Genomic DNA, 15,435 nt, shown 5'->3' on the forward strand with positions numbered 1-15,435 from the left:
AAAAGTTGCATGGGTTTCTTATATATTCAGGTGTCAGTAGATGAATGGAATGATTCCATATAACTCCATATCATTCCAATAAGAGAATAATTTTGTCACATAGAGGCAGATGTTTTTATTGAGGTTTATATTGCATTGTTCTTTAGCAAGTTAAGTTTGCACGTGAAAAGGAAAAGGGAGTTAAGAAATCACCATGTTTGAGTGATTCATAACTTTGAGACAACACCATTAAATCAAGGTAAGTGAGAAACACTTGTTTAAACATCTTTTCTCCTTTCCATTTTGATTTGGCATTTTTCACGTTCTGTTTTTTAGCCTCTTTACTACACCTCACTAACAGTGAAAGTATTTTTAAAGTTTTCTTCTGAAAAGGGTTTGTGGTCATGAAAAACGCAAACAAACCAGTACATTTATAGTCTTGGACAACTCAAATTTCTGCAATGCCATTTACTAGTTTAGCAGTTTTTTCAGACAGAAGCTGTGAAAAAATCAGTTGGCTTACTAATGACCAACTCTCTTTCATACTAAATTTGATAAGCATCCAAAATGTGATTCATTGGGAAGCTGCCAGCATGTTTGCTTCTATCCAGGGAGAAGAATTTATCATTGATACCAATGAAGGACATTCTTGGAGAACAGGGGAAAACATTTAAGCAAGTTCTCAGACAGACTTTCTTACCTCCACAAGTTGCAGAAGTGTTGGTTCTTGCTCTGATTTAAGCAGTAGTTCATAATCCTGTCCCTTGAAGTTATCACGATAATGCCTTCTGTTATAGGGGACTCTCAGGCTTTGGGGAACACCAATCTTGTTCTCTAGCAAGCGAAACTGCAGGCTCTGAAAACCTGAGGCTGGGCTTAGGTAGTCTCTTTGGGAATAGAAGAGGAAAACATACAAAAATGCAGGATATTATTTTACAATAATGGGGTTCTCTGGTTCTCACCTAAAGAATGAATGACATATTTCACATTTGAAGAATATCAAATACGTGGCCAAACATTTATGGTATGCTTCCAATTAAGAAAAAAAATGGTATTTTAGTGCAACTATAACATATGTATAATATATTCTAATTAGAAAATTATATACACAGACATATACTCACTTATGTTTATATTGTGTTTTAAAGTTGCAGCTCTGTGTGTGTGTGTACACATGTTGTAAAAGAGAAAACATCAGTGAATATAATTTTCTTTCCACATAGCATAAGCAGCTTCACCCCAAATAGGTATCAGGAAAATTTCCACATCACTCAAGTGCCAGTAAATGGCCTTTAAGTAGGCTTGTTATACTTCAGAATAATTGCTATGTATGAAATAAATAAAAATCTACTAAATTTTTTTTCTGAACATTATTCTGAAGGATTCATTAATAGGACTCTTTCTGGGTTAAATTGTGTGACCACTTTAGAAGAACTGATATATAAAAGTAATCTGAAATCCCACATCGCTAGATAATCATAATGCACTTAGAATTGCAAATATAAGATTTGGAAAAAACAAGTAATTGATCTGATTTTATATTTGCTTATCATATTACATACAGTATGTCATTGAAAATCAGAAGAACGAACTCCTCAAAAGAAATGATTAACCCATGTATTTCCCTTGCTGTAGAAGACAGATATTTCAAACTTCCACAGGAAGCCAGATTGTAGTTTCACATGCTTTTTAGTTAGGGACCATTAAAAAACAGAGGGAAAATGGTACTAAAGCAATGCAGAAGTGGGTGGGATGCTGGACAGCACTATGTTCATGAGTCAGATGGGTCAGGGACACAAGCAGAACGGAAGCAGAAAAGCAGATGGTGGATTGTGGATGAAGCTGTCATGCATGGCAGTGGAAGGAGCTAGTTGTGCTGCGGGAAGCGAGAGGCAATGCCAAGTGAGAAATGAGGCAAACCAATTGATCCCAAATAAAGCCTGAGCAGAAGGCAGATGAGCTACCAACCAGCTGGTGCAACAATACTTTGGGCAGCTACTGGAGAGCAGAAATTCTAGGATAGAAATAAGAAGAGAGCAATGTTTCCTTCAGCCATTTGAAGCCTCCAGCACTGCATGCCCACATTGGGAAGCAACGAAAAGCAAGACAGTTTAAATGTCTGTTTGATAATACACAGAGAGTGCATGTCACCCAAACACTTTTATGATTTGTCATAGAACATGACTGCAACTGTGCAGTGGTAAGTTTCTAGTAAAGTGTTAACAGAACCAAGAGCTATTTCTACTGTTTCTGCTATTCTTTATTTTTATCTGAAGACATTTATCAGCAGCACACATAATCACCAACAGTTAACTTGTACTTCATTACAGGGTATGCTGGACTAGTATGCAAGCTCAGGTTCTTAGTTGACTCTTGTACTGTAATATTATGGCTACTTCTCAGACACGTTCTCACCTTGCTGAACAATCCAGGTACTGGAAGCTGCCAGGGTACATTAAAGACCCTGCTTAAATTCACAGCCTACTCTAAGGATGAGAATTACTAGCTCATGGATTACTGTGGAGGAATAGTAAGTATTTACCTGAAATCAAAGAAGTCCAATGCAGTCATAGTTTCCAAAACGGAGAACTGTTCCACAAGTAATTTCAGAATCATTGAAATTCTGTTCATTCGAGTGATAACTTTCAGCATGTTTCTCTCATCTCTTACCTTAATAAAAAAATAAAGACTGTAAGCAGAGAGAGAATGGTGTTCTCTTTAACTTCTACCTATTTATTTCAGGTCTTTCCACTGTTGTGTATCACTATAGTCCTTCAAGTCCATTCCATGTGAAATCCATAGCAGCAGAATCTTATATTGAATATAAAGCCCTGTTTTTAACTGAAAACTGAAAGTATGATTCTCAAAGATAAACAGCTTTTTTTCTCTCAATGATGACACATTGCAACTTGGACAATGTTTTTTTTTCTTTCATGTATTTTGACCAAAATAAAAGTCACCGCAAGAAATTAAATTCTAGACCAAAATCATTTCTAGAATAAACATTTATAATTATTACAATATGATCCTAATGACATAAATTACAACATGATAATTATATTATGATTTCTATTATAATCATTTCTATAATCTATACTGTGAGAGAACAAGCCATAAGGCAAGTGCAGAAAGTACTTAAAGTTGAGAAGCAGAACAATCTGAGATATATCAGGACAGAACATCTGAACAGATGCTTGTCAAAGACTTGCACTAGCAAGCAGAAGAAAACAGAAAAGACAGCGTCTAGTGGGAAATAGAAAATATGAAATGGAAAACAAGGGAACGCTCTTAAGGATAAGTTGAATGCTTTGCCTCCAGAGAAATCTGCTAAAATTCCTATTAACTTTAACGGGATCAAGTTTACCTCTAAGACCGGGGCACACAACAAGGAAATATCAAACTACAAAAATGAAAAATGAAAACCATTTCCTTAATCATCCTGCTGTGTTCTCAACTTTAACATTGACATTTCAGATTCTGATTATAAGGTAGCTTTCATTTATCACAAAAATAAATAATGAGAAATGATTCTATTAAGAGCTGATTATGGTCAGTTATATTTTGATACAATTTTCAACTAAAAAGCCAACAAAATTATGACTGCAGAGGACAAGAAAGATCATTCTCATTGAGCGTTATAAGGAAAAGGCTACTTCTTTCTGAAAGAAGGTCTGATCTACTTCTAGATTTTCTTCACATACAGGTACTTGGGTTGTTATTCAAGGTATTCAAGGCATTTCTCAAAATACGTGTAGTCAGCCTTTTTCTGTGAGTGCAATACTCAGTGAGGAGTCTTCCTTTGTTATCTAGTTATGAGGTGTGTTTAATGTTGGATAAATGTTTAGAGCTTTAAAAATATTCCTTTTATATTTTAAGAAATTCTCAGGCAATTGTACATTGTGATTTTGATTATTGCCCTTCTGTTGGATTTAATACAATTTTACTATCAAAAACAGTTTTGCTTTCATCTAGTATTTATTGGATAGAAGAAAATGGTATGTAGACCTCAAAAACTTGAAGAAATACGGAAGTGACATTTCAATGTTAAGATACCTGTTAGCTCTGTTTTCAGTTTTGCCTCTGAGCATGGCTTTTCTGCAGTATAATATACCCAAGTTAGCTCCTGCAATTACCCACTATTAGCAGGAAAGTATGAGAGAATTTTAGCCGATGAAACTGGTCTTGGAGAGTGATCTATGTAAAAGGCAGACATCAGGAGGAAATAGGATTTTACAGATCAAACATCTGTACATACTATCAAGATACAAGAGCCACACAGCAAAATTTCTTTCTTTTTTTTGGGTGGGGGTGGAAGTGTGAGATGGAGGGGGTGTGCACTGTTTTTATATATAAATACAGCACATGTTGATTTAGAAAAAACAATATATATCAGTCTGGGAAGAAAGAGACAAGAGAAATAGGGGACTGGATTTTCCCAAAATGAATATTTGCTCTTGACTTACATGGCCATTTTGAAAGATCACCCGAACAGAATCCAATTCCCACAGAATCTGCTTAAACCAAAGTTCATAAGCTACAACAAGAAAGTTATTGTTAGCATTATCTTCAAAATTACTGTGTTTTTTTCTTGATAGCATTGATGAAGTAAAATTCTCAGATTTTGATGTTAAATGAATAGCCTGTGTTTACAATGCCACTGTATAAAAAAACACTGATACACAAATGTATTGCCTGTTCAAGTATGCTGTCTGTTACGTGAAATTATCTAGCATCCAGAATGTAAACAGATTTTTTTAAGGCATGTTTTTCATGTCAGTTATTAGATGTACTGAATGCAGATTACAAAAGAGGTTAAGAGAAAATCCAGCTCCAATACTTCATGAAAAGCATTATGGCGTTCCCCTCTGCTTACAACATTCCCCAGAGCTGCTTACAACCTTAATGCCATCTAAATATCTCCCATCAACAGGAAAATATTATCAGAGCAGTGTCCGCAAGCAGTTAGGGAGCACCTAACCATTGTGCTGGCTTCTAGAAAGCCTCGTGATTGTTAAAAAGTTGGATTGAAGTTTCAGAGAAGCCACAAGCCAACACACAAACCTTGCCTATGATAATCTGCATAGCAGCCTGTTACTCAAGCCAAGAATGAATTTCCCCACCTTAATTTCTCTAGAAAAAGAACCGTTGAACTCTTGGTTTTCCAAATCCAAATTTTATATTTATGGCTTCATAAGCATAGAGTGGATTAATGCCTTACAAAAGATACAGGGATACAACAAATGCAGATAAAAAGACAGAGTGATTGTAGTGACTATGTCTAAAGTGAAAAATTATGCATAGAGTGTTTCAGCATTAAATTACTCCCTGTGGCAAGAATGTCAGAAAACCATCACTTTAGTCCTCCCAACCACTTACCTTGATGTGTCACAATGAAAAGATGCTCATCATGGATTTTCCTTCCTTTCTTTTCACTCTGAAGCTCTTGAGCATTCAGTATTTTGTTCAGCTTAAAAATGAAAATAAGGTTATTTGTAAAGTTCTCAATTTTGCTTTAGACACAGTGTACTGTAGTCCCATTGTGTAGAGCTAATATTTAAGAAAAAATATTTTAAAATATTTAAAAAAAATATTCCAGGTTATATGAGAAGTTAGACTAAGCGGTCTCAGACATTATTTTTTAATTTAAAAAAAAAAAATCTTGCCTGAAATTAACATTTTGGTACTTCAAGTAGTAAAGTTTGGAAAGTATCTTAAGGGTTTTTAATTATTTAAAAAAAAAAAAAGAGAGAGAAAACCAAATATCCAGTGCGTTCTCCAGATCTTATATCGATACTGTCATGTTCAGTGCAACAGAAGTCCTGTAGTAAGATTCTGTGTAATCACATAATAGCATAACCATGAAAGAGCTCTGATTTGAGGCTGTACTAGTTATTTCAGTTCTGGTGTTACTGATTTTTTACTCAGTCAAACTCGCAATCTCACTTGCTTTAAAAGAATCTTTACAAGATTCTGTATCGTACATCAACAAATTAATCTTTTGGGCACTCACTTCAGTTCTTGTCACCAAAAAAAAAAGAAAATGTCTGAATTATATTATTACTTATGCCATTTTATTTTTGCATATTTCTTGATTACTTCTAGTGATTTTTGTTTGTTTGTTTGATTGATTGATTGTTTTCTGTATCACACCCCCAGATTACTGCAATGTATTTTTCCAGCCAAATAGTCTGGGCTTTCACGCAATAATCTGGGGAAGTTACACATGGCCTGCTGACATGTAGAGAAACTGCCAACTGGCAATTGTCAGGCCAGAGAAAGCCTTCTGTGGTGCACCACGTCACAGCTGAGGTTTGCCAGTACAAACAATTTCCCTACCAACCCCCTCAAATACCCAGCTTCCCTGCAATTTGAGAAGCCATCCCACAGTCCGCCTGCAACCATTTCAGCTGAGTCTGGTGTTGCGAGTACACCTGGGGAGCTCAGGCAGAGAAAGGACACTTTGAGACCTGCCTCGGTGACTGCCTGACTGCTGTCAGCGTATAACAGGGAGAATTGTCAATCACGAGTCCTGGCTCAAGCCTTCAGAGCGACTGGTGCAGTAAAAATCAAATCCTTGTACTTACTTGTAGGTAGTCTCCATAGATAAGTCCACCTTTGCTGGCTTTATTCATCCCTTCTTGTGATTTGTCTTCTTTTTCATCTTCCAAAGATAGCTTGCTAAAATTAAATCTAAGAAGAAAAGTAAGCAAATAAACTATTTAATTAGGCATCTATGACTATGCCTGCCTTTTTATTGAGATGCAACTAAAATTCAAACAATGCCTTGTTTTGAGCAAAATGAACCACTAAAGCAGTCTTGTGAGAAAAACAGCGCGCCACGCAGGCATCTTGCCACGGTAAAAACTGGTAGCATTAAATGTAGTTCATCAAATAATCCATGCTCTGAAAAGTCCTCGCACAACATCTTCTCCCTTAGCAAGAACTGCAGCAGTCTATTTGCAGATAACCACTAATTCCCCTCTGAACTTTAATATAAAGTTATATATTTTAAAGCAAAATAGAGAGAAGATGGACTCACAGGTATTTGCTCCCTGCAAAGGGGCACCCACTCATAGTTCCAATGTCCAAACTCGCTGAGCAGTGCTCTGGGGAATATGCTCCGTTAGTTTGCCCAAATCCGCTGCAGCCACCTTATATATAACCTCACCTCACTGCATTGGCCAACCCCCAAATTCTCCTCCTTAGCCCTCAGCCCATCCCTGCTATTCCATAATTACAGCAACTACCTTGGCACAAAGGTCAATAAGTTCATGTGGGTTTGGCTCTCCTTTTTTTTTTTTTTTTTAATTATTTTTTCAATCAAAAGAAGAATGACTGGGATACCTGCTTTGTCCCATATCACACAACTTTTGTGCTTTTTCCTTCAAAGTTTCAACTAGTTGCTGTTTGGGGACTCAGGCTGGTGTCAGGAATAAGTCAATGAGAGGCCTGTGTGTGAATAAAAGCAATATTCAATATGTAAATCAGGAATTGTTTAAGTGGGTTTGTAACCTGCAACCCCTTGTATCAAAACATCAAGATACTTTGAACCTTAAAAAAGTGAAACATACGGAAAAGGAAAGGAAAGGGGAGGGGATGGGAAAGAGAACATATCTCTAAGGAAGACTGAACAAAGTTTGTTAAAGGCTTTCAAGTAATACACTTATTTTCAAAATGTGCACACAGATTAAGTAAAACAAGTAAAAATAGCCATATACATCTCCTGTTATTTTTCCAGTGGTTTAATTCATGACAATTTCTTGATTTTATTTCCTCCTGCGTATGTTTCACTCTCATTTGTTGACAAATGTTACTCAATTCTGGTAAATCATCAGCCAAACACACTATGAAGTAACGTGTAACTAGTGTGCACTTCTGTGCCTGCCAGCCTGTTCCCAAAAAAAAAAAAAAAGTTAATCCACTCTCTGCAAGACCTGCACTGGGCAGCGGTGCCTGTGTGCTGGCTTCAGCTGTTCCAGTCACTCAGAGCAGTGGCATCACGAAAAAAAATATGTAAAAAAAAGTTACATGTGATGTGGCACGTGGGTGATGGGATGTATACCCTGCTAAGTCAGACGCTGTAAGTCAGGCTATACAAATATTAGTTTAGAACTGTGTTCTCATACAGCTGGGCCACAAGGAAAGTGGGACACCACTGAGGTGCCCCCATCAGGAAGGTCAAGGTGTTCTTCCTTCCTGATGTAAAAGCTGATAGAGTAAAATAATCCTCACCACGCACATCTATCTGTACGTCTGCTCTGGATGCAGGCAAGTAGAGATGAAGGTGAAGACTGTGTATACATTGGGAATTCAGCACCGAAAAATGTGCTGTTCCGATGAAACAGCATTATTACGAACATAATAATATAACCTGCCCCCTTTGCAGATCTCAAAGGCATGGGCAAGGAAGGCTTAGGCTGTCATTTCTGTATACCTTTAGCTGAAACATCCAGCCTGAACCTCCACAGTGAAATCAAACTTATCTTTTCTCAAGGCACAAGCAAAGAAGGAGTGTGAACATAGTAAAAAACCAAAGAAACAAAAAACAACAAGGATGAAAAATATTGGACCCTTAATTTCAAAGAAGTTACTGTCTGTTTTCTTGCACAGCTTTAGTTTCTACTGTGGGGCCCAGAGAATAATAAACTACCAGAGCAATGCCCTGACTTGCAACCTTTACATTGCCTGCCCTGTAGGGGAAGGACTTTGAAGTCTCAGAGCCCTTTTAAACTCTGTGCTTAACAAAACATTAACTCCCTATTTGGGAAGTAATGCTACCCTTAATTACTTCAGGGTTACTAATCTCCCTCAAAATCTAGCTGAGGATACTGTCTGAATCAAGAGCTATACAAACTCCCATTCTGATTCAGCAGCAGACAAGTTTCAGTCAACGAAACAGATCAACCAGACTGCCACAATTTAGGAAGTACCTCCAGTATTTCCAGCATGTCCAGACTCTGTTTGAGGCCCTCACAACTGATTGGTCCCATCACTCATTCATCTTACTGGCTGCCTTAATGTGAGCTCAGCAAGGCCTCACAAGGGTGTAATGATAAACAGAGAAGAAAAAAGAAAAAAAACAAACCTGAGTTGTACTACCTGATTATGAAATTTTCCACTGGCAATACGGACAACAGCACAGACTGAAAGAGCCCTAAGGCTTGGCTCAGCTCTGAGCCTTCAACTCTGGCTTGGCTGCAGACACCCTTACAACTGATGGAGAAGTAAATGTCTCTTTGTGCATCTGCCATGCTGCTCAAACTTGGGGCTCCCCGTAGGGACCAAATTCTTCTTTGAGTGGTTTGAGTGGCCTTTATGCTCTGATTCTTTGCCATCACTTTTTTCTAGTATAATCCTTCATAAAGGAATCTTGATGGAAAAAGCTCCTCCATGTGAATAGATCTGAAGCAAAACAACCCTGATTTTAACTGATGGTATTACCTTTTTCTCAAAATGCACCATCTTTTCCCTGCTGAACACTCAGAGCCATGTAAAAGCAGATGTAACCATGCACACAACTTGCTGTTCATGCCACGGATGACTGAGAAAGTCTATGAAAGCCAGAAGCATGCGCATGCCCTTGAGCTTTTCTTTCTCTCTCTCTCTCCGTTTCCTTGCTTATTTATTTTTATAGCATGTAAGTCAGACAGAAAGGCTTCTGTTCATCCCAGAAACATATCACAGGACTCTAACCTTCAGCAGGGAGAATGTTCTGTTTTGTGATTGGGCTGAACACAAGACAAACAATTAAACACAGCAGAAAAAAAAAATCGCGGATTCCAGGAACTGCACTTTGTGGCCTTCAAGCTGTCCTGGTCTTAATGACCAAGCACGGAAATTGTTAAAACCCTTTCTTAACCCACCCTCATCCCCTGTTTGCCTCCCCATCCCCAGCTGTAGACATGGGATGGATGGACTAGTTTGGGTTGTCTCACCTGCAACAAGGTTGCAGAGAGAAGACAAATTGAGCTTACTCGGACTGAAAGAAGGGAATTGTAAGGGCAAAAAAGGAGCTTCCCTCCAGCCTGGCCAATGGCAGGTTTGGTGCAAGCCAGAGGCATCCTGTGCCTTATTTTGTAGATACAGATGGAGCTGAGAGTCCACTTGTTCTTACTGTGTGGAGCTCTATGTCCAAACCATTAGCCTGATGAGGAGAAGTAAGTATGAATGACTGCCTGCCTGTGTAATGTCATGAACCCGGTAAGAGCCCTCTCTCCTATGAACTTAGAAGTGCTGTCTTCACCTAAACAGAATCTAAAGTTATCCTACATAAAAATGATGATGGAGAAAAAAGTGCACGTACAAATAATTTGGACAGTGTTACCCATTCTTCTGCTCATACTCTCAATCTGATTTCAAAATCATCACGGATCAAATTGTTTTTTTGAAGTTCATTAACTTGAACAAAGAGCTTGGAGACCTTCCTGCAATAAACAAGTGACGCTTGAAGCTTCCCAACACTGTTATCCTAGAAACACAGACTAGGAGTTATCCAGCACAAATAGTTTCTACCTACATAACAGTGGCTGTAGTGGGTTGGATACAAGATCCAAATAGGTCACACCACGCTTAAGAGTTTCTACTAGAAAGTAGAAGATTTCTTGGGAAGAGCTATTAGAACAATCAATCAATCAAACAAACAACAAAAAACACACTTACAGTGAAATAACTTCTCCATCTAACTTCTGAATCCTGATAGTTGAGGACTGCCTGAGATACATCTGTCCCTGCCATTTAATAACCCTCCTGTGAATCCACAGCCTGCCACAACTTCCATAACTGACGTGCATATCACGTGAAAGAGTGTTTCCCTGTGCTTGTTTCAAACTTCCTGCCAAGTAATTGAGTAATTTTAATTACCACTTGGTATTAAGTCATGGCTTATGAGCTTGCTAGAAATAACTGCTTTATAGTCCCAGTCCCCCTTATCTGCAATTGCTCAAATTCTGTTTCTAAGCTGAAGCACTTAAAAGGAAAAATATCTTACTGATGTTCAGATGAGAGCATTGCTAGGTCCACAAAATTAGAGCAATGAAAGAATTGGTCTCTTGGACAACAAAACTGCAAATGTAATAGTGAAATGCCAAAAGCAAGCAGGACAGCAACTACTGGTAGGCTTTTGGTTGAGAAGGTAACTGAAATTGTTATACATTACTTAATGTCTGGAACAGAAATGCTTTCCCAAAAAGGCTTTACAAAACTTTAAGTATGTGTTGTTTTCTCTCTCTCTTTTTTTTTTTTTTTTAAATAAGTTGGCAATTACATTGGTCGAACCGCATTTGACAGTTAATTTTTATTTACCATAAAGCTCAGTCCAGCACACTACATTTGTGTATCCTTGTTTGACTTCCTTCTAGTGCCTACTGCACAGCTGAAGCACCTAGTAGCCTACGCCAGAACCTCACTGTGCTAGCTGCTATACAACCACTGAACGAAACCTACATCCCCAGTCAATTTAATAATAAACATATAATGAGAGAGACATGTGAGTAAAGACACAAGAAGGAAAGATGAGGTGGAGATAATAGGTTTGGCACCAAAACAAGTTCCCCTCTCAACTGAGCATTTTGTGATTTCCAAAACTGGCATTGGTATTTAAGCAACATTTGAAATTTGCAGTCTGGTTTAAGAAAAATAAAATTCAGTGACTCAAGGCTTAAACAAACTAGCTTAAAGTTGATGCAATATTAATAATCCAATCAGGCATTTGTATCTGGGGGAGGAACAGAGCTCAAGGTCTTGCAAACTACAAACAAAGCGAAGAGATAGTGCTGCAAGGATTTATTTATTTATTTTTTAATATTGTATTTGTTCTACTTCTTAAACACAAAGAACCGTGTCGTCACTTCTCAACATACCTTTAACTTCCGTTTACGTTTCACATGTCCCAGCACAATCCCCACACACCCCTCGGAGTCTATCATTTACATCCCTGCAGAATTTCTTTCACATCACACAGTACATGACCCCCTTGCAGTCAGAAGTGCCGACATCAAATATCCTGCCTCAAACTGTGATTAAAAGGGTACTTTGCTTAGATTACCACCGGTTCCCCCAACACCTCTATTTTCTTAATATAGAGCTCTCATAGTGATTCTGCTTTCACTTGCTGTCTTCTAGTTGTTCTCGGACGCTGTCTGAAGTGCCTGCTCTCACAACTGTCCCAGAAGAACATTTTATCTTCCTCATATTCCAACTGACAACTAACTTCCAAATCACAGAGGAAGATGTTCTTTCTCTGTTAATACCAAACATTTCTCCTTTCATTTGAGAAATGCATCAATATCAACCAAAGCTATAAATTTATGAAAAACAACAAAGCTTGAACACAGATAAGAACACGCAGGCTGCCACTGAGTTTTCCCAAGGCTAATCTATCCTCTTTTAATGCCTCGCAATCACACATTGCAAGTTTCAATTTTTTCGTACAGGAAAACTGTTATTTTTCTCTCCTAAAGACATGAATATTGGCTACTAGTTAGGTACAGAAAAGTCAAAATCTAGAGCCGTAAGCTGCTGCCATGCCGTGCCTCCACGTGGCTCAGTCTGTGCTGCTGTTTACTCCATGGTAGAGCTGCCTAGTAAGAGCAAAGGGCTCCTTCAGGACAAACTCCAGTAACAATTTGCTAATCTGATGCTATTCAGTATTATCATAAATGGCCTGGATGATGGAATAGCTTGTACACTTTTTAAATTGACAAATGAGAACAGCCTGGAACGTATAATAGCATGTTGGCAGGTGGGGGCTAGAAATCAAAGCGATCTTAATGCACTGAAATAAATAATGTGCAGTTTCAGTGAAGCAAAGAGCAGTACTTTTGAACTTCAGCAGTGATAACCGAACCAGCAAATAAGATTTTTTTTTTTTTTTTTTTTTTTAAGAAATGAGCTGGATACTCCAGATAGTCAAAAATAATATATTAAGCAACAAAAGTCAAAGCTGTTGGAAAGAGTGAATTTCATACTGGAAATTTTACATGGAAGCTTTCCACATGGCATGGAAAGCTTCTTTTCCTTCCAGCATCAGAAGGGATGTCTGTTGTACTATGTCTTCGGCACCACTCTTCTAGAAAGATGAAGACTACTTGGAAAGAGCTCAGAAGAAAATGGCAAGAAAAATGAACATTTAGCATAGAAAATATGGCCCATTAAGAGAGATGACAAATTTTACTATAGCCAAGAGAAGATTGTGGGGAAGAGTAATAAATACTTTTCCTTCAAAGGGAAGAGTAATAAACAGTCCCTCATATACAGAGGGACAAGAGAAGGAGTAACCAGTTTACGGCCAAATAAGAGAGATCAAAATAAACAAACAAACAGAGAAATTTCTACTGTCTGTAGAGCACTAAAAAACACAGATGAGAGCTTATAATTTCTTCTCACATAGCTGATTCTGCATTGATGGATAGAGATAGGCCCAATGAGTCTTTAAAGTCTCTTCAAGCCCCCTTTCTTGCAGCCGACCTCCCATTGCTGAATCCACTGGCATACCTACTTGCATTTACAGTTAGCTACCATTTTGTACGTCCCAGCATTTGCCATCAAATTGCACTGACACTGTATTATAAAAGTCCAAATGGTGGTCAATTCCTTTTCTTCTTCTCCATTATTCTTTTTTACTAATATTTTCTGTACAAAATGAGTATGAGTATTTGCAGCCTTCCGTATAACTAAATGCCTTACTTATTCTGTCTTAAAAGGAAATAATATTTGAGCAACTTCTTGAAAGAAGGGGAAGGGGTGGAGGAGAGAGAGAGAGGATGTGGAGACACGCAGAGAAAGACAGAGATTCTGTCCAGAGACAGAAAAGAGATCCTGGAAAAACATTTTTAAAAGCATTATTGTCCATAAAGCAGTCACAGTTCTTCATACAATGAGACAGAAGTTGAAAGGAAACATTTTGACATTTTATGAAAAAAGTCCAATAAAAGCTAAATACGCTGAACATGTATGTCTGTGTGTACGTATGTATGCATGTACTTTCTCTCAGCAGCCCATAAGTATTTCTACAAGACATTTTCTGGCAACTAGGCCATAAAAGCAGAACTTTGTCTGAAACACCTCATCTATTTGTCTCAACAAATAGCTATGTAGTTACACTGGCTGCAGCATCTTTTTAAAGCTGGAACCACAAGAAGGGAATTGAAAAGCACTGACAACTGACTTCTAAACACATTTGAAATACAAAATTTACAATATGCATGAATATAGAAAATTGAGATCACCTCTGTCATCGCCTGGTTTTCCTAACCTTTACTGCATTAAGAATTAGGGACTGTGTGGTTTAGGTAACCAGATACACACCACAAGGAGTGAATGGACAAACCTGTGACCAATTTATGACATGAAAGCTACTTCTAGAAGCCATCTGGAAAGTTGAACAAATACAAGATGGTTGGTCTTCGCCCCCTGCTGTTTGCATAAGAATTAATGTAAAACAACCATAAAAGAAAGAACATTTTAAAATTCAATTTCTTTTGTAAAACAACCAGAGAACATAACCCATGTTCATCTAATATATCCCGAATACAGACTCTTTGTAATATATGTTTAAGATAGTAAGATGAAGCATATTTGCTGTGTAAAGAGCAACTTACAGTTTGTACCTCTTAAATCCTATGCACATAGCAGTATAAAAGACCAATATAATTTTGTTTTAAGAACTCAAGCAAATTTTACGTGAGGTAGAAGCGTTGTCTGGGTACTGTGAATTAGAGTGTTTTGCGTTAATAGGAATCAGTGGATCTGCAAATAACTGCTCAGCAGTGCATTAGGTATGGTTCAGTTATGTATAGATGTTGAAAAACAGTTCACTGTTAAGTACTTTACTGCTCGAGTGAACGCAAGTGCTGCTCAAAGCTTGCCCTGGCAGAGAGCCTCGTCTGTGAGGCAAGAGTAACAAAAGGAAGAAGGATTTCCAAGAAGCCGGGTACAGAAATCTGCTTGCCACACTGGAATGAGCTTAGTGCTTCATCTTGCAGCTCATCGCTTGACCAACACGGTCAGAAAGCAGTCAGCGAACAACCGGCCAGTGAGGTACCAAGGGGCCGAGCTAGTGCACCTAGAAACCCAAGGACACTGTGGGCATTAACTTTAGGAGCTTTACTAAGAGAAAAATGACAGATGAAGCAGTCCCAAAATCTCCACCCCCTGCAAATCAGAGAGGAACTGTGACAGTTTTTTAGATCTTCCTAGATGATTCATCAAGTACATCCCAGGTCTGAGCTTTTGAGTGCTTTCTATTGCCTTTAATTAGATGCTCAGTTCTTTACTTGAAATGAATTTCAAACAAGCTGATACCACACATCCACCAGTTTGTCTCTTTTTTTTCTTTTTTTTTTTTTCTCCATAAGGAGTTAATGGAATGATTGACTCTCCATGTATTTTCTTCCTCACCCTCAGAGTTAGTTCTCAGGAATAACAGCCCATTTCTTGCTAAAGCCCACACGAACATGA

At 38.0% G+C, this 15,435-nt stretch overlaps 1 protein-coding gene across 4 annotated transcripts in view; it reads right to left on the reverse strand.

Moving 5' to 3' along the window:
- Window positions 1-15,435, reverse strand: part of TDO2 (tryptophan 2,3-dioxygenase) — a 45,724-nt gene that overhangs the window by 7,056 nt on the left and 23,233 nt on the right. For all 4 annotated transcript variants that reach the window (XM_040554505.1, XM_040554506.1, XM_040554508.1 and 1 more), the window contains 5 exons: window positions 6,564-6,669; window positions 5,356-5,446; window positions 4,443-4,513; window positions 2,522-2,649; window positions 680-866 (listed from right to left, as the gene is read on the reverse strand). In XM_040554505.1, coding sequence (XP_040410439.1) covers window positions 680-866; window positions 2,522-2,649; window positions 4,443-4,513; window positions 5,356-5,446; window positions 6,564-6,611 — 525 coding nt within the window. In that variant the 5' untranslated portion in view covers window positions 6,612-6,669. The remainder of the gene's footprint in view (window positions 1-679; window positions 867-2,521; window positions 2,650-4,442; window positions 4,514-5,355; window positions 5,447-6,563; window positions 6,670-15,435) is intronic.

This window comes from Cygnus olor, chromosome 4 (genome assembly GCF_009769625.2).
Source record: "Cygnus olor isolate bCygOlo1 chromosome 4, bCygOlo1.pri.v2, whole genome shotgun sequence".
Taxonomy (NCBI): Eukaryota; Metazoa; Chordata; class Aves; order Anseriformes; family Anatidae; genus Cygnus; species Cygnus olor.